This window comes from Lingula anatina, chromosome 7 (assembly GCF_051362555.1).
Source record: "Lingula anatina isolate TDL-2025a chromosome 7, LinAna3.0, whole genome shotgun sequence".
Taxonomy (NCBI): domain Eukaryota; kingdom Metazoa; phylum Brachiopoda; class Lingulata; order Lingulida; family Lingulidae; genus Lingula; species Lingula anatina.
In genome coordinates, this window is record NC_141773.1 from 100,181 (window position 1) to 119,467 (window position 19,287).

Consider the following 19,287-nt stretch of genomic DNA (forward strand, 5'->3'; position numbering starts at 1 on the left):
TTTCAAATTAAATCTTTCATTATTATGGTAAAATATGTCTTAGTGAACATCAATTTGTATCAAATCCGGCAGAAACCACTTACTGGGACTGCAACAGCGCGTTTCTAATTCATATTTATAAAATTTACAAATTGTTTAAATTCACAGCAGCCTTAGGAACAAAACTATTTTCAATAAAGTCATTTAAACCTCATTCTGTCAGCCCTCTTTACTACAGGGAAGAACAAACATTATCTGACATCACAAAATCTTTTGTTTAATGAGCAGAGACATAAAGAGGCTTGTTATCAAAGACAGAGAACAACAGCTATCCATCACACGACACCCACTGAGATAACACAGTTTGTGAACCATATTAAAACCAGCTATATTCATATTCTAGCTTTGCCAGTGTATTTCCCTCTTTCCCTTCATAAAAACTGGTAATCTTCATGAGGGAAGAAAACGTCAATGGCACTCCAACTGATGTAATTCTGTCAGGACCAAATATCTTCCAGGTATTTTCTACTCTGTCTCTTTTCCATTAGATAAACCCTGGCTTCTTCCAGGCTGAAACCTAAAAAAAAAAAAAATAAAAATACAGCACATAAGACTTAACCACTGCTGTAAAATTGAGGGGAACATCAATGTTTTGCACCTAAGGAACTTTACTTCATCTATTCTTTACAATGGTACGCAACATTTTTGTGTGTGAATATACGTACCTTTTATCATCTGCAAAATATCCAAGAATTTCTCATTAACGTTCCTTGCCATATTTTTGGCATCCCCACACACATACACTACAGCTCCGTGGCAGTCAATAAGGTCCACTACTTCCTGTGCATGGAGTCCCAGGTTGTCTTGCACATAGCGTGGAGCGCCATCTGGTAGTTGGTCTCTTGAGAAGGATGTCAAAAGTTTTGTAAGGATACCTTCTTTGGCAAACTGCTCCAACTGCTCTCTGGAAATGGGATGAGAACTGCAATGATAGTCTTAATTTATTAAGTTTTGAGTCAAGATCTTTGAGATATAAACTGGTTCTTTAGCTCAGTTTTCACCAAGGAACATCCCAACCACTTACGACACATCCACGAATGACATCAGTGAAGAATTATACATATTATATTTCATATACAGTTTCAATACACTTATATGTCTAGTTACCCTGGGAAAAGTTGTCAAATATTAACTAAAACTGTACCCAGGTGGGTGTGCAAATTAATCCAAGATGAAGGTTATTTCATTTGTGGGAAGGGTGATAGTTTTATCATTATATTCTCACATACCACAAGGCTCAGTGTTTACCTGTACAAAAAGTCCTTGTCTTTATGTCTGCAGCCAAAGAATAGCCAGGTAGCTCCAAGGGTGGGCGGGGCTTGAATTTTCTTCAGTTCAGCCCTAAAAATAGTTATATATATTGATTTGACATTTTTGGTACCGCATTTTGTGTAATCCACTTAATTTTCCATTCTTGTCAATATAATTTCACAATGGACATAAAATGCACAAACAAAGAAAAAAAAGAGAAAATTATTTATTATAATTTAAGCAGTAGTCAGTGTGTCCTTGCATGCATGCATGCGCAAGCACGCGCGCTATGTGTGTGTGTGCGTGCGCGTGTGCGTGTGTGTTTGTGTGTGTGTGCTAGGGTCTACCTGTGCTGTAGGAACCCTACAAAAGGTGCCACTCCTGTGCCAGGACCTATCATGATCAAGGGTGTGTCAAGCGACTGTGGATGGTGGAAATACTGGTTGCTGCGCTGGTAAATGGGGACCTAAAGTTTTAACAGAAAAGATATCAACTGATTTGAACAGGAATGGCTTGTCACCTCATAAACCTTACTCAATTCATTTTTTTTTAAATTTACTACTTCTATTTTCTCATAAAACAAATTCTACACGACTCATATTTTAAAAAATATGTCCATTACCTATTTTTGTAAAGCCTAACTGATTAAACACTGCTAAACAGATACATGTGTATATATAATAATCAACTACACATTTTTACATGATAAATTAGATCTTTGAAATATAAGGACATTTTATTCATTTATCCCCGGAAGTCATATTGAAATGGAGTCACAGTGAATATTTTCCTTGCTGAAAATGAACAGACCTTAGGCATGTGTAAGCTCAGACTCTGGACCTTATCCAGCAACCATCTGTCACCAACTGTCCCAGTCTGGGAGGTGGCTGTCCCATGCTCCTCCATGTCCACAACTGTCCCAGTCTGGGGTGTGGTTGTCCCATGCTCCTCCATGTCCCCAACTGTCCCAGTCTGGGAGGTGGCTGTCCTGTGCTCCTCAATGTCCCCAACTGTCCCAGTCTGGGAGGTGGCTGTCCCATGCTCCTCCACGTCTGCAGTTATGCTAGTCTGAGAGGTGGCTGTCCCGTGCTCCTCCATGTCCCAAGTTATCCCAGTCTGAGAGGTGGCTGTCCCATGCTCCTCCATTTTCCCATTTATCCCAGTCTGGCAGGCAGCAGTCAGCCTGTTCAGCCATCCCGTGCACACACCCTGACGGGACAGAATCCTTCCCTCTCCAGACGGAAACTCCAGGATGTTGAAGACAAAATGGAGGCGCCCAGGTCTGGCCAGAGGAGAGCTGCTACAGGAGTAGGGGCGGCCCTGCAGCCGTGGCAGGTGCTCTGAAGATAAATGACCAGGTGGGGTGAAATCAGGTCAATTATAGGAACTGGTTTTGTGAAAAGTTTTAAAATCTTAACCATGTTATTTACACAAACTGTACATTGATAAATATTTATCTCTTTCCTAGATATTGATACTGAGCAAGTTAACATTTTTTGGCTGAAAAAACTCAATTTTGCTAATCAAGCATTTAATTCCACACTGTTCCCTTTTTCTTCCCTTGACATGACATAAATAATACCTTTCGTCATAACTACATTCAGGTGGAGTGATATCAAGAGAACAATGCTATTATATTTGAGTGTTAAACACAAACTTACCAAGCACCCTACTCCACGGAGGAGTGCATGCTGGGAAAGCACGGAGAATATCGTACAAGGTCACCTTGCTTTCCCTGATGAACTTGGCATAATCAGGAGCTCCCTCACGACTGCTTAGTTCCAGCAAACGTCTCTTCTGTCCATCATGTGAAGTGTACTCAGCCAGCAGACGTAAAAAAGCCTGAAAAAGGTTAGAATACACTTAAGTTATCAAAGCATCCTACAACACTATAGGTCTTCACAAATTCAAATATAATAATTAGTCTTTTAGAATCCAGTTTATTTAGGGATGTGACTGGGTCAGAATTAGAATCCTCTCAAATAAGAAAATTCCCAGAATAATTGCCTCACTTCACCTAATACATTATTTCCTTGTTTTGCACTGCGCTGTCACCAGGGCATGACGGGCAGTAAAACCACACCCATTTCTTACCTTCTTTGGTGCTGCTCTGATATCACACCCTGTCACCAGGGCATGATGGACAGTAAAACTATGTCCATTTCTTACCTTCTTTGGTGCTGCTCTGATAATATCACTCCCCCGTCACCAGGGCATGATGGACAGTAAAACCACACCCATTTCTTACCTTTTTTGGTGCTGCTCTGATATCACACCCCGTCACCAGGGCATGTTGGACAGTAAAACCACACCCATTTCTTACCTTTTTTGGTGCTGCTCTGATATCACACCCCGTCACCAGGGCATGTTGGACAGTAAAACCACACCCATTTCTTACCTTTTTTGGTGCTGCTCTGATATCACACCCCGTCACCAGGGCATGACGGACAGTAAAACCACACCACTCTTACCTTCTTTGGTGCTGCTCTGAGATCACACCCCGTCACCAGGGCATGACGGACAGTAAAACCACACCCACTCTTACCTTCTTTGGTGCTGCTCTGATATCACACCCTGTCACTAGGGCATGACGGACAGTAAAACTACGCCCATTTCTTACCTTCTTTGGTGCTGTTCTGATATCACACCCTGTCACCAGGGCATGGCGGACAGTAAAACCACGCCCATTTCTTACCTTCTTTGGTGCTGTTCTGATATCACACCCTGTCACTAGGGCATGGCGGACAGTAAAACCACGCCCATTTCTTACCTTCTTTGGTGCTGTTCTGATATCACACCCTGTCACCAGGGCATGGCGGACAGTAAAACCACGCCCATTTCTTACCTTCTTTGGTGCTGTTCTGATATCACACCCTGTCACCAGGGCATGGCGGACAGTAAAACCACGCCCATTTCTTACCTTCTTTGGTGCTGTTCTGATATCACACCCTGTCACCAGGGCATGACGGACAGTAAAACCACACCCACTCTTACCTTCTTTGGTGCTGCTCTGATATCACACCCTGTCACTAGGGCATGACGGACAGTAAAACTACGCCCATTTCTTACCTTCTTTGGTGCTGTTCTGATATCACACCCTGTCACCAGGGCATGGCGGACAGTAAAACCACGCCCATTTCTTACCTTCTTTGGTGCTGTTCTGATATCACACCCTGTCACTAGGGCATGGCGGACAGTAAAACCACGCCCATTTCTTACCTTCTTTGGTGCTGTTCTGATATCACACCCTGTCACCAGGGCATGGCGGACAGTAAAACCACGCCCATTTCTTACCTTCTTTGGTGCTGTTCTGATATCACACCCTGTCACCAGGGCATGGCGGACAGTAAAACCACGCCCATTTCTTACCTTCTTTGGTGCTGTTCTGATATCACACCCTGTCACCAGGGCATGACGGACAGTAAAACCACACCCACTCTTACCTTCTTTGGTGCTGTTCTGATATCACACCCTGTCACTAGGGCATGACGGACAGTAAAACCACACCCACTCTTACCTTCTTTGGTGCTGTTCTGATATCACACCCTGTCACCAGGGCATGACGGACAGTACAAGGGTTGGGGAGGTAGGGAGGTACCACAGCCAGCTTCTTTTTTGTTTCCTGCTTCAACATCATTCTGAAGGGAACATCTGCTATGTCTGACAGCTGGAGCCTAGGAACAGAGAAAAATAACCACTTTAACAATCAATTGTATATATTAATTAGAATAAGGACAAGGGCTCTGTTACATAGTTTTTCTGTAATCACCTTAGTTGTCAGTGTTTGTACCAACTCCACAAAAAGATTAAGTTTTGGTCAAAGTTTTACAGACTTCAATCAATTCCTCCAACTGTGAACATTTCAGGCAAACTTTTGAATTACCTGAAGAGATATACCACAAACATGTTAATTCAAACCCTTCCCCCTCCTTGATTAATTATTCATTACCTGTCAATCAACATATCACACTCCTTCTTGTCATTAACACAGACCACACCAAATGTGTCACCAGGCTCATAGTCTATTGATGTCCCCTGAAACAACAAATCACGATGAGTTAAGACCACACTTCTTCCAATATATATCACTGCCATGCTAGACAGGACATGGGTATTGAATATATATAATTATTCTATCATGTGTGTCCATCGAGACTAACACTGATCTCCTTTTAAATAGTATCAAACTGACACAAAATTTCATTCTAAAGTACAGAGTGCCATATAAAAATATTGCACTCTGTAACTGTTTACAAAAATATTTTTGTTTTAAACATAGCTGCCAGAGAAGCAAAATAAGTGTTTTGCATGTGAATGAGCACTTCATATCCCTTGTACATGTAATATTTCCAAGCTAATAGTGGGATTTCAAGTTATGCTCTAATGAATTCTGACATATTCAAACACAATGAAAATCTGACAATACAATTGGCTTCATTTCCCAAGAGGCTTCACAACTATTGCTCTTGGAAAACTGAATGCTAAAAATTGTATCGAGTCATGACAGACTACCTGAAACATTCAGTAAAGACTGGGAATATATTGCTGTAAATTTTTACAAAATACCTAACACATCACCTGTGTGTTGTCCAGTTCAATTACTTACTGTGATGTCCAGTTCAATGTCCACAGCCTTACTTACTGTGATGTCCAGTTCAATGTCCACAGTCTTACTTACTGTGATGTCCGATTCAATGTCCACAGCCTTACTGTGATGTCCAGTTCAATGTCCACAGCCTTACTTACTGTGATGTCCAGTTCAATGTCCAGAGCGGTTTTCAAAGCATCTTCTCTAGTCAACCTGGTGGCGGACACTATGGTTGCCATGGTAACAGCTGATGTGGCAGATGGCATTGGGCAACCATTTTGAACTGGAATCTGGTCCTGATTATCCTGTGACATGGTGATAAAATATAGATTTTAAATATTGTCACAAAGTAGAACAGAAGTGAATGCACTTATAAAGGTTTGAAGGGAAAACAGTATTTCTTCTACTATGTAACATACCTTGCAAAATGTCAATCCTAAAGCTAAATGAGGAATGGGAATGACAGAACAGATGGGGGAAATACAGTGAAGTGGTCTATCAACTACTCACCCAGGAGGTACCATGAAATACAGTGAAGTGGTCTATAAACTACTCACCCAGGAGGTACCATGAAATACAGTGAAGTGGTCTATAGACTACTCACCCAGGAGGTACCATGAAGAAACTCCAGCTCAAGGAACGGCTGTGGAAGACTTGGCACAGATAGTGCCTTGTCACATAGTGGTTGTACTGACGCTGCCAGGGTGGGGGCGGGGGATGTCTCTGGACTCTGAGACAACCTTGTGTCTTCTCTTGGCACAGACAGTGCCTTGTCACATAGTGGCTGTGTTGAAACTGCCAGGGAGGGGGCGGAGGAATTCTCTGGGCTCAGTGACAGCCTTGTGTCTTCTCTGCTGACAGAGTTTGTGTCAGTGCTAGAGTTGGAGATCTGGGCTACTTTCTCTCCACTTTTTACCTGACTAGCCATCTCACTTCTATATCCATTATCTGACACATTTAAAGAAATGGAACTTTCTCCCTGAACTGTATGTAAAACTGCCCCATTACCTTGAACAGAATTGTTTGAATTGAGCTCTTCATCTGCTTTAGCATTCCCATCTGTGTTACCATGACTACAACCATCTTGATCCAGTTTGACTTTATTTGAGCAATCACTTGTTTGAGCATATGGATTTGAGTGAACCACACAACTTGGTAAAGGAAATCCACCAACTGATTCCAGTATTTCAGATTCAGAAACTTTGCCAAAGTTCTGATCTTTATTATCATCTATACCAACAAAATCCCCATTTCCTGTAAGTGTCTGTGCATTTATACTATTTTTCACATTTTGATGAATCGAGTCATTTTTTTCATCAACACCTGCCATTTCTTTGTTTCCATGCCCAATAAAGTTTGGTTCTTTGTTTTCTATTGCATCACTGAGGACCTGGTCTTTATTTTCTAAATGTTTGTTGCTGCTTTGAATGGTGTCTGGGATATCAAGTCCCAAATGTCTGCAGAGAGCAGGGTACAAACCTTCCAGCCACGGCTCCACAGCAACCTCCAGGCTGAAAAAAATAACAGATAGTCATAGAGGCTAACATAAACCCATTAATATATCCTGGTAGATTAACAAATAACAAACCTCCAGGCTGAAAAAAATAACAGACAGTCATAGAGGCTAACATAAACCCATTAATATATCCTGGTAGATTAACAAATAACAAGGCTCAACTTTGTAAACTTAACATATCTCATTTTTACAGAGTTTCATTTTGATATTCAAGAATAAATGAGAGAACTCAAACATAGTTTTAATTCGCTAAAGCTTTGAACAATCTGAGATACAGCACTAAGAAGAAAGTTTTTCATCTTACTCTGACTACTAATCAGACATAATTCAATTTTTTATTTTTTGTGTAAATATGTTATCATTTTCAATAAATAAAATATCTTGTACAAAATGGTGCAATGTGACTTCATATATTGTGCTCATACACTAGCCTGGTTTAGGGCAGAAAGCAATCAAAACACCAGACAGCAAGGCTGACAAATGTTCAGACATTATGCAGAAAAAAGTGCACCAAATAATGTTTTGGACAATTAGATGCAATGTTACATAATGCTTTAAAACAGCATAATCACTCTTACCCTCTTACATTATGTACTACAGGTAACATGGACACAGAAAAACTAGCAAGCATTTCAGTTCCATGGGAAAAAGCCACTAAAAACTTTAATGTGTGAAAAATACAAAAATTCACAAAAAAAAAAAAAAAAAAGAACAATTGCCATAAATGTATACTGTTCATATTCATTTTCAAAAGCAACTTGCCTCTTTATCAAACAAAGTCACAGTAAATTTAAAGTGAAACAAAAATACGGTTTGGAAGTTATGGGGCGAATATCACCAAAATTGTGAAAAAAAAAAAAAAAAACATAATAAATACTGTAAATGTAAGCTGATCATGGCTATTTTTTGAAAGCAACCTGCCTCTTAACCAAACAAAGCCACTGACATAATCTGACAAATCATATTTACAAGACCCAATCAAAAAAGCAATCAAATATTCACTGTTTCTTGACATGAAGTCAATTGGGGCACATGCCAGCTAAATTAGTTTTTGCTTGAAAGCATCTTTGACTTCATGTATTCCATATTAGTCATCAATCAAGAGTTCAGAATAATGAGAGACTGGTGTGACATGAATGGTGTAAGAATCGGATAACCGATTTCTTGTTTATTTTGATTAATGTAGACATAAGCGGCCCATTTGCGTGATCTTTTATGTGAGGAGATAGGATTGCGGGGAGAATTGATTGACACTTCAACAGCGTGGCTGTTTTGTAGTTAGCATTCCGTAGGAATAGACATTTTTAGCGACACTCCTTTGTGCTTTTATGACAGTTCAGACACCACATGGTATAATAATGTCAAGTTACTTTAGATGTTCAGTGATTTTGTAGAGGAAATTCAGCTTTCCAGGATAAAAAGGAATAATTGACATCCACGAAAGCCAGCAATGTGAGTTTTTATGATTGCTCTGTTGTATAAGTTAATTTAACATTCTTAATGCAGTTTAAAGTTGTTTGTAACACTCTGTTTTATTTAAGAAGATTTATTTATGTTCTTTTTTGTTTGTTTTCGTTTTAGTCAGAACCATTGGACTACAAGTACATGCGTTTCTGATGCTGGTTATTGAAATAAACATACAGAATATTAATCAAGACTTTATTGTTTTCACTTAAGATCCGTGGGATCTTACAGTTCTGAATTGACTTTCCAACCATGTCACTTCAAGAGGAAATAGAAAGACAGCGTCATTTAATTGAAGAATTAGAAAGAGACATTGATCAATCTATTCACTCTCTTTTAAGAGACATAAAGAGAGAACATTCACTTCTTACCAGTACACCGCACAATGTAGCTACTAGTACATCAATCAGTGAAGCTTCTATAAGCCCCATACCTCATCCAGGGACACCATACACATGTAGATCAGAGGGTATTTCCACAATGAATGCAGTGTCTGTGACATCTCCTGTCACAATGCCATCACTTAGTGCATTAAGTTCGAACATTCCAGCTTTCAGCCAGACGACATTCACATCTCACAATGTACCAGTTGTACCACAGTCTCAGTCTGCAATATCAACATCTAATATACCAGTGTCTGTTGCGGTACCACTCACACCTTTTCCTAAACCTGTTTGGACAATGCAGGCTGCCCCTCTCACTGCTTCGCATGCAACACAGTCCATGACACCACAGGATGACCGTTTACTGGGAAGTATTCCTGTATCATGTGAATTACCTGCGACTTCTCAGCTTACAGTGCCATCTCCAGCTGTATTTAGTACAAGCTCACCCGACTTTATTCACATATCACAACCAAATCTTTATCATCCCCATGGTGCAGTAGCATTCTCCGCATCTCAGACTCCGATTCCAACGAGATTTGAAACAACAGCGTCTGTCGCAGTGCCACCCGCACCCACGCCTGCATACGGTATTCCATCTCAGACTATACAACACAGTGCAGTATATACACCAGTATCTGAGGCTATTCCACCAACAAGTGACTCATTGACCCCACTGATAGATGCAATGCAGTTGCCAAAGGTAGAATTGATGCCATTTAATGGGAACCCTCTGCAGTACCACCCATTTATGAGATCATTTGAAAACATGGTAGGACATAAAAATGTCCCTCACGCTGCAAAATTGGCCAGACTCTTGCAATATTGTCGCGGTGAAGCTTATAATCTTATACAGTGTTGCTGTGTTATGGAACCAGAACAGGGATATGCCACGGCTTTAAAGTTATTGAAAGAAAGGTACGGAGACAGTTATACTATTTCCCAGGCCTGGATACAGAAAATTATGAACAGGGGACCGGTGACGGATAATGTAGCTTTTCGGCACTTTGCTGATGAGTTGAGATGCTGCTTTGAAACCTTGCGTGCAGTTGGGAGAAAGGAAGACATAAATAGTGGGGACTACCTACTTAAGATTGTACAAAAGCTGCCCCAGTATATTAAACCCAGATGGTTGAAGTTGGTACACAGTATTCGGTCTGAAGGGAGAAATCCTGACATAGGGGACTTGGTTAACTTTATCTCTTTAGCAGCAGACGAAAGGAATGACCCCGTTTTTGGCCAGCTTCTGTCTACTGGCAGAGAAGGAAGGAACAGACAGACCACTGCCAATTACAGCACAAGTACCGACAGTCCACTGTGTGCCTGTTGTGGCTCACATCACAGTTTATTCAACTGTGAAGAATTCAAAGGTTTGAGAGTACGAGATAGACTAACTTTAGCAAAACAAAAGAATTTATGTTTCAATTGTTTGAGAACAGGACATGTCGCCTTAAGATGTCCAGTGAACCGAGTATGCTCTGTAGAAGGGTGTGAACAGAAGCATACAAAATTTCTACATCTACCCCAGAGAAATGCAAACCAGAATACAGATGAAATGGATACTGAAGAAGTTGCTTGTAATGCCACAGGGGCCGGGGTGGGTAAGCAAAAGATTGCACTTCCCATCATTAGTGTGAAGGTCCGTGGGCAAGGTCAAACCCAATTTGTTGAAACATACGCTCTTTTAGATAGTGGCTCAACTCAGAGTTTCTGTTCAGAAGAGTTAACGAGGTCATTGAACTTGGAATCTACAAGGAAAATTCACAACATTGTTTTAAACACACTTGGTCGCCAAAAGAGAGTATTCAGTAAATCTGTAAACTTGGAGGTGACAAATGCAGATGAAACATTGATATATGATATGACAGATGTATTGACTAGGCCCAAGCTAAATATAGGCACTGATAAAATTGTTACTCAGGAAGAGTTGGACAACTGGCAACATTTGAAGGACATAAAGTTACCAGAGGTAGACATTGACCAAGTGCACATTCTTATTGGACAAGACATGCCAGAATTACTCAAACCAAGAGAGATCCGAGAAGGAAAGACAGGTATGCCATATGCAGTGAGAACAGCACTGGGATGGACAATCAACGGTCCAATTGGAGAACGGTCAACAGAAAATGTTTCTAGTTATTTCGTGAACACTTCCAATGATCTCCAGGACCAGATCAAGAACTTGTGCAAGCTAGATGGACATGATGAAGATTTTTCAGCTATGTCTGTCAATGACAAGAAGGTTATGACTACCTGGAAAAATTCATTACACTATGATGAAGGAAAACAATACAGCATGGACATTCCATTCCAAGAGCAGCCACTAAATCTCCCAGATAACCGGTCTGTGGCAAATTTCCGTTTTCAGCGCCTTAAAAGGAGATTAAAGAAAGACAAGTGGCTCCAGAAAAGGTATATGGAAAGTATGGTAGAACTACGAGACAAAAGTTATGCAAAAGAGATGAAAGAGGCCTGTAAAGACGGCGGTTATGTTCGGTATCTGCCCCACCATCCAGCATTACACGCCAGAAAACCAGATAAAGTAGATAAAGTACGTATTGTTTACGACTGTGTAGCCGAGCACAAAGGCATTTCCGTGAATGATGCAATATATCAAGGCCCAGACTTAACAAACAAACTGATTGAGAATTTACCGCGTTTTAGGCATCACCCTGTTGCTTTATGGCTGATATTGAAGGGATGTTTTTACAAGCTAAGGTGAACGAGAATCATCGTGACTTGCTTCGATTCTTGTGGTGGAAGAATGATGATATGAACAAATAAGTTCAAGTTTAAATGACAAGGCATATGTTTGGAGGGGTATTGAGTCCAAGTTGTGCATTATTTAATTGCCCTACGGCGTACTGCGCTGGACGATTCCTCGAATTTCACCTCTCAGGCTATACCTGTAGAAACTGTATTGCGGAATTTTTATGTTTATGTTGTCTCAAACCAGTACCTGAACACAACATGGAATCTTCAAGAGACCAGTGACAAAACTCTGTCTTCTGGGAGGTGTAGACTGATGTGACGGAGGTTAAAGTGGTTAAGTCATAGACCTTTTTAATTACAGCGTAGACAAAATATTGTAATCTGGGTCTGTAGTTAAATTTATAATATAATTTATGCAATGTGGGTACATGTGCATAAGGGGCCGGTGTAAGAATCGGATAACCGATTTCTTGTTTATTTTGATTAATGTAGACATAAGCGGCCCATTTGCGTGATCTTTTATGTGAGGAGATAGGATTGCGGGGAGAATTGATTGACACTTCAACAGCGTGGCTGTTTTGTAGTTAGCATTCCGTAGGAATAGACATTTTTAGCGACACTCCTTTGTGCTTTTATGACAGTTCAGACACCACATGGTATAATAATGTCAAGTTACTTTAGATGTTCAGTGATTTTGTAGAGGAAATTCAGCTTTCCAGGATAAAAAGGAATAATTGACATCCACGAAAGCCAGCAATGTGAGTTTTTATGATTGCTCTGTTGTATAAGTTAATTTAACATTCTTAATGCAGTTTAAAGTTGTTTGTAACACTCTGTTTTATTTAAGAAGATTTATTTATGTTCTTTTTTGTTTGTTTTCGTTTTAGTCAGAACCATTGGACTACAAGTATATGCGTTTCTGATGCTGGTTATTGAAATAAACATACAGAATATTAATCAAGACTTTATTGTTTTCACTTAAGATCCGTGGGATCTTACAAATGGCTTTCAGGCAGGAAATACTCCATTTAGAAATATCTGGTGTATGGTATAGGAAGGGCTTTCTGGCAGGAAATACTCTATTTAGAAATATCTGGTGTATGGTATAGGAAGGGCTTTCTGGCAGGAAATACTCCATTTAGAAATATCTGGTGTATGGTATAGGAAGGGCTTTCTGGCAGGAAATACTCCATTTAGAAATATCTGGTGTATGGTATAGGAAGGGCTTTCTGGCAGGAAATACTCCATTTAGAAATATCTGGTGTATGGTATAGGAAGGGCTTTCTGGCAGGAAATACTCCATTTAGAAATATCTGGTGTATGGTATAGGAAGGGCTTTCTGGCAGGAAATACTCCATTTAGAAATATCTGGTGTATGGTATAGGAAGGGCTTTCAGGCAGGAAATACTCTATTTAGAAATATCTGGTGTATGGTATAGGAAGGGCTTTCTGGCAGGAAATACTCCATTTAGAAATATCTGGTGTATGGTATAGGAAGGGTTTTCTGGCAGGAAATACTCCATTTAGAAATATCTGGTGTATGGTATAGGAAGGGCTTTCTGGCAGGAAATACTCCATTTAGAAATATCTGGTGTATGGTATAGGAAGGGCTTTCTGGCAGGAAATACTCTATTTAGAAATATCTGGTGTATGGTATAGGAAGGGCTTTCTGGCAGGAAATACTCCATTTAGAAATATCTGGTGTATGGTATAGGAAGGGTTTTCAGGCAGGAAATACTCCATTTAGAAATATCTGGTGTATGGTATAGGAAGGGTTTTCAGGCAGGAAATACTCCATTTAGAAATATCTGGTGTATGGTATAGGAAGGGTTTTCAGGCAGGAAATACTCCATTTAGAAATATCTGGTGTATGGTATAGGAAGGGCTTTCTGGCAGGAAATACTCCATTTAGAAATATCTGGTGTATGGTATAGGAAGGGCTTTCTGGCAGGAAATACTCTATTTTGACGTGTGATTCCTTATTTTACCCCTTGCAATTTTAATAATCATAAAATTAATAAACTGCTCATTTCCAATCCTTTAAAATGCTTAACATTTTGATTTCAAAATCGGTTTTTAATTTGCAGTTGCTGAGTAAATTGTTGACAACCTCTTGCCTGAATACCATATAGTAATAATAATAATATATTAATTTTAAGTCTACATTCTAAATCTGTTCAGTAGACAATAAGTACAATTATGTGTAGTACATACAGATCAGATTGACACCTGGTCATTATGAACTGTGTTGACGATCTTGTCTCACTGGGGAGGATACAGCCTTGCTGCCGTATGAGGCGCTGAAATTTAGCAGGCTCACAAAATCAATCTCTTCCTGACCAAGGGCCCTGCTTCAACCCCTATATGCGGAGTACCACGCAGGGAAACAGCAGGTACTGTTTATAAATGACTGGTATGTCCCTGGACGGGGTCAAACCCACGTCCTCTTGCTCTGGAGGTGGACGCTCTAACCACAAGGCCATCCTGTGTTAAGGTTTTGACACTAAACTGTGGCCATCTTACCATTAACTATCAAGTCAAGAACACAACTCACCCCACTGCGTCATCAGCCCAGCCACAGGGATAAAACTTTCTGGCCCCCAATTCTTCAAAACGTTTGTTTACCGTCTTTCCACCATTACAAAAGTTAGTATAGTTAGAATCTCCTAGCCCTGAGAAGTAAAACAAGTAATTAAAATCATATGATAAATTAATTGTTTCCATATGTTGTAATAGTTTTTGATAACTTGCAAGTAAAGGAAATAAATGTATAGCAAAAAAAAAAAAAAAAAAATTACTAGTACACATTACAAAACACAAAGAGTGAATCAACCTTTACAGGATGCAACTGTCCAAACTTCTATGTCAATTTCCCTTAAATTAAATCTGTTGCATCAATTACTTTTCTCTACTATCAATCTTGAAGCAAAATTAACCTAGCATTTCTCACTGCCTTACAAACACACACTCTTATTCATCAGTCTTCAGCATTGGTCATAATTTACCTAGCAATGAATAACGCAGGTGTTGAAGGTGAGTACTGGGCAAAGTTTTCTTCTTCAGACGTCTCACAAACTTGGAGGCAGTATCTGGCACTTCACCTTCTCCTGTTGTAGAACACACCACTACAGCACAGGTCTCACGCTCCAAACAAAACTGTAAAGAAACAAACTATTTTTGAGGCATGTTATTCTTACATATTATATGACATTCATAAAATTTAAGTGATCCATGTCCTCGAATCCTAGATATCCTAGATAGCAATCAATCAATAAAAAAGCCAAATTTCTGGTTGTCAATTCACATATACCATTTCCTCCCCTCCATCTCTTTTTCTCCCACAATGAATAGCAACAGTCACTTAATTTTTTCGGTAAAAGGCAAAAGAGCTGATAAATTATCTTGTTAAACATTTAATACCACACACAGATCATAACAAAGCAATTCTCCCATCAGCTGACTGACATTCGTCTCCTCCATACGTCCATATTTATATAAATTATACTAGTATTATACACTGTACCAGTATAGTGTGTTCAATTACAAAGTCTGTGAACTCTGTCTGACAAGTCCCTGTTCATTTCAATATTAAAAGAATAATCATTCTCAGAAACCCATGCTCTTATCTAATTATACAGGGTTTCAAATGGATAAATGTCACTATTTTGTATGATCTTCTATGTAATGTGTGATACCTAATCCCCTGGCAGAGATAACCTGTAGTCTGCAATTTGAACCCCAACATTTACAGCTAAGGAAGATTTCCATAGCCATGTGTCCTCAGATTACACCATATGCCAGAAGAGTACAGTGTATATATAATTACTGCAATCTATCAGATCACTCTATAGGAGAGATCCAAAACCTTTTGGGACTAGATCATGTTCTAAAAAAATTTAGAAAGCACATTTGGGTATTTTTACATGAAATTAGTGGCTGATAATCAACTGTAACTAAAATCAGCTGAAAACTGACCTGAAAATATTCATGTTTATCTGGAAATTGGGGGCTACATAGAAAGATCAGCCAGTATATAACTTTTGTTACCATAAATGTTACTTATGATGTCATAACTGTCACCAACGATGTCATAATTGTACTTATATCATAAGTACAATTATGATGTACGTACAATTATGACATCGTTGTACTTACATCATAAGTGGACATTGTGACATCATGTTACCTGTAATATCATAAATGTAAATTGTGACATTGTGAGTGACCTGTGACATCATCAGCCTACATTGTGACATCATGTAAGAAACCCATGACATCATAAGTGCACTATGTGACATCACTAACATTCCAAGAACACATCACAGCTACTTGTCTTTCTCTTTACCTTTTTCTCTGTCATACTGAGGCAATGCAGTTCAGGTTTCAGTCCATATTTCTGGCAGTTCTCATAAATCTCTTCACATATGGCTTGGGCCTGTCCTGTCTGGGAGCCATAGAGTAGCAGAAACCTGGACGGTGGCGCCTCCATGTGGCCAGATGTCTGGGTGAGGCACCGACTAGCTGCAGGACTACAATCTGGTGAATAGTGCCTAAAAATATAAATATTACATATTTTTAAAAATCACACTTAATGATAACTTGACTTAAATTGCAGAGAATACTGAGTGCTATGTTATATCCAGGAATTCAAGGTCTGATAAAACCCAATATTGACTGCTGACATCACCACAAAACATAAAATTGACTGATAACATAATATATTGTTTTTGACCAATTGGAGTTAAGATAACGTATCTTTAATCTGTCAACAACAACACATTGGTTGGCAAGAAACTGATGCCTTTTTGGAAGACATCGACTTTCACTCTCAGTTTATACACTGTATATTGTATTGAAAACCTCAGCTAGTGGTTGTCACACTGCACAACTTCTATATAAATATTGACAAATCCTAGCTAACTCCATGATCTGGTAAAAATGCATCCAAAAGCTAAAGATATCTACAGGAAATAAAAATTGCAGCTCGCTCGCCCCAACACCCCCCCCCTCCCCAACACCCATACACACACACGTACACACACAGCAGTTCTAGATTTTGTTGTCAGTTGATAATGATAAACTATGAGCATATTCAGATTAGTAAACTAATAGATCTGCAGATCAAATATGGCCGACCCACTTGAATGCTTCTTACATAATCCTCACAATAAGTCTATTTGGTGTCTAGTCGGGAATTAAGCAGCAAGCTTTTTAGTGGGTTACCATATTTGATACGCAGATCTTTGAGTCTACTGTTCTGACTGTGCTCCATGTGTTGAAGCCACAATTTTTTAAGGGAAAAATATTTGTAACCACAAAAACCACTGGGACCCTGTGATATTCAACCATTAAACATGTCACCTTTAAGAAGATAATAACATAGAGATAGAATTTAAACAGACTCATCTGATCATCTAGACAGGTAATGTTCCGACAGAAGAAAATAACAAAGAAATAGCATTTAAACAGACTCATCTGATCATCTAGACAGGTAATGTTCCGACAGAAGAAAATAACAAAGAAATAATAATAATAATAATAATTTATTGAGCACAAAGAAATGGTTTACATTTACAGGCTCTCTAACTAATACAAATATTAAAAAGAATAATTTAAGTAATAAACTATGCTCATCCACGCAGGGATACACGCTTTTTAATTGCACTGTTAACAAATTTACATATGGCAATCACACTCTGCGCAGAGAGTGGATTGAGTAAAATAGATAGTTTATTGTCTGTTGGACCCTGCAAATTCACCTCTGGTATGGAAGCGAACAGTATTTCCCGTTCGACTCTGTGTTCACTGCATTCTAGAAAAAAGTGTGCTTCATCTTCTACTGAGTCGCAGTGGGGGCATTTCCTTTTGTCAATTGGCTTCTTTGGTTTTGTATATCGCCCTCTTTCAATTTCTAATTCATGATCACTGATTCTCATTTTTGCTAATACCCTTTTTTGAGCTAAAGGAACGTTGAGTTTTACATAAGGTTCAGCCTCATAAGTGTGTTTAATTTTTCCATATGTTCTGAGTTTATTGTTTTCTCCTTTTTGCAATTCTTCCCAAAAATTTGACTTTATTTTTTTTATTATTTCTTCCTTTAGGTATTGGTGGTTGTGGATTTTAGTATGTGTGTTGTTATTTGGGTGGTAAACTTCCCAGCATGCCGAAAGATTTGTAGTAGTCCAAAACCAGTTTTTTCCCTTTTCTGTTTGCTCCATGTCGTAAGCTTGTTTGACTAGTCTGTGAGTTGGAAGGTTGTCCAGTCTTGCACTGTATTTGGACACCAAACTTACAATGTCCAAATACAGTGGAAGGCGTCCAAGTTCTGCCCTGCAAGCATTACTGCTGGAAGTTTTTCTTAAACCTAGTGTCCATTTACACATTTTTAAATGTATCTGTTCGAATGGCATCTTATTCAATTTGTGTAGTGTCATTTTTTTGTCTATAAATATCTCTTGTGCCCAAACCTCACAGCCATATAGCAGGATTGGTTTAATCATTTGGTCAAAAAGTTTCATGGTTAGTAGGGGTGAAGAAATTTCTTGAGAATTTAGCATCCCTTTTAATGAAAACATAGCTTTGAGGGCCTTTTGTTTGAGGTTTTCCATTGTCTGTTTTAAGGATCCTGTGTTCGTAAAAATTATTCCCAAGTATGAGAATTGCTTTACTGTTTCTATAGGTCTGTTATTTATGGTAAACGTATGTGGGTCAATTTTCCCAAGCTTATTGAATACCATAACTTTAGATTTATTTTCATTTACCTTCAATTTCCACTTCAGACAGTAGTTTTCAAGTTTGTTAAGTAGGGTCTGTAGTCCTTCTTTTGTTTGTGAGAGTAAGACTAGGTCGTCAGCGTATAGTATGTGACTTAGACCATCAACTCTTGTTGAGGTATCATTTATGTGAAGTTCACTTTTTATGTCATCTATGAAAATGTTGAAAAGTACTGGACTAAGGTTATCACCTTGCCGTATGCCAATTTTGGACAAAAAGGGTTCAGTGAAACCAGTGTGAACCGATACGCCTAGTCTTGTATTATTGTACATGTACTTTATGAGTTTGTATATTTTGCCTCTGATACCTTGTCTCAGGAGTTTTATAAACAGACCTTTATGCCAGACTGTATCAAAGGCTTTACGAAGATCGACAAAGCAGGTATAGAGACGTTTATTTTTGTTTAGATATTTGTTTATGACAGATTTTAGGGTAAATATATGATCTGTTGTGCGATACCCAGGTCTGAACCCAGCTTGTTCTTCACTTAGCTTTTGATTTGTTTCTATGAATTGAGTGATTCTATTTGTCAGTATAGAATTGAACAGTTTCCCTAAACA

General features: G+C 39.0%; 2 protein-coding genes across 3 annotated transcripts in view; one reads left to right on the top strand and one right to left on the bottom strand.

Moving 5' to 3' along the window:
* LOC106162590 (methionine synthase reductase-like) overlaps nucleotides 1-19,287 on the bottom strand; it is a 26,154-nt gene continuing 6,867 nt past the window's right edge. Inside the window, exons 2-14 of one of the 2 annotated variants that reach the window (XM_013539907.2) lie at nucleotides 16,299-16,503; nucleotides 14,959-15,109; nucleotides 14,508-14,625; nucleotides 6,483-7,389; nucleotides 6,037-6,183; nucleotides 5,240-5,325; nucleotides 4,808-4,964; nucleotides 2,952-3,132; nucleotides 2,101-2,630; nucleotides 1,638-1,756; nucleotides 1,288-1,380; nucleotides 705-943; nucleotides 1-556 (exon numbers count right to left, since the gene is read on the bottom strand). In XM_013539907.2, the coding sequence (XP_013395361.2) occupies nucleotides 477-556; nucleotides 705-943; nucleotides 1,288-1,380; nucleotides 1,638-1,756; nucleotides 2,101-2,630; nucleotides 2,952-3,132; nucleotides 4,808-4,964; nucleotides 5,240-5,325; nucleotides 6,037-6,183; nucleotides 6,483-7,389; nucleotides 14,508-14,625; nucleotides 14,959-15,109; nucleotides 16,299-16,442 (2,952 nt within the window). In that variant the 5' untranslated portion in view covers nucleotides 16,443-16,503 and the 3' untranslated portion in view covers nucleotides 1-476. Of the gene's footprint in view, nucleotides 557-704; nucleotides 944-1,287; nucleotides 1,381-1,637; nucleotides 1,757-2,100; nucleotides 2,631-2,951; nucleotides 3,133-4,807; nucleotides 4,965-5,239; nucleotides 5,326-6,036; nucleotides 6,184-6,482; nucleotides 7,390-14,507; nucleotides 14,626-14,958; nucleotides 15,110-16,298; nucleotides 16,504-19,287 lie in introns of those variants that run through there. The other variant, XM_087017570.1, reaches the window with a different exon arrangement.
* LOC106173299 (uncharacterized) lies at nucleotides 8,229-12,833 on the top strand. Its single transcript, XM_087017571.1, has one exon. The coding sequence runs from the start codon at nucleotides 9,111-9,113 to the stop codon at nucleotides 11,961-11,963; it is 2,853 nt and encodes a 950-aa protein (XP_086873697.1). The 5' UTR covers nucleotides 8,229-9,110; the 3' UTR covers nucleotides 11,964-12,833.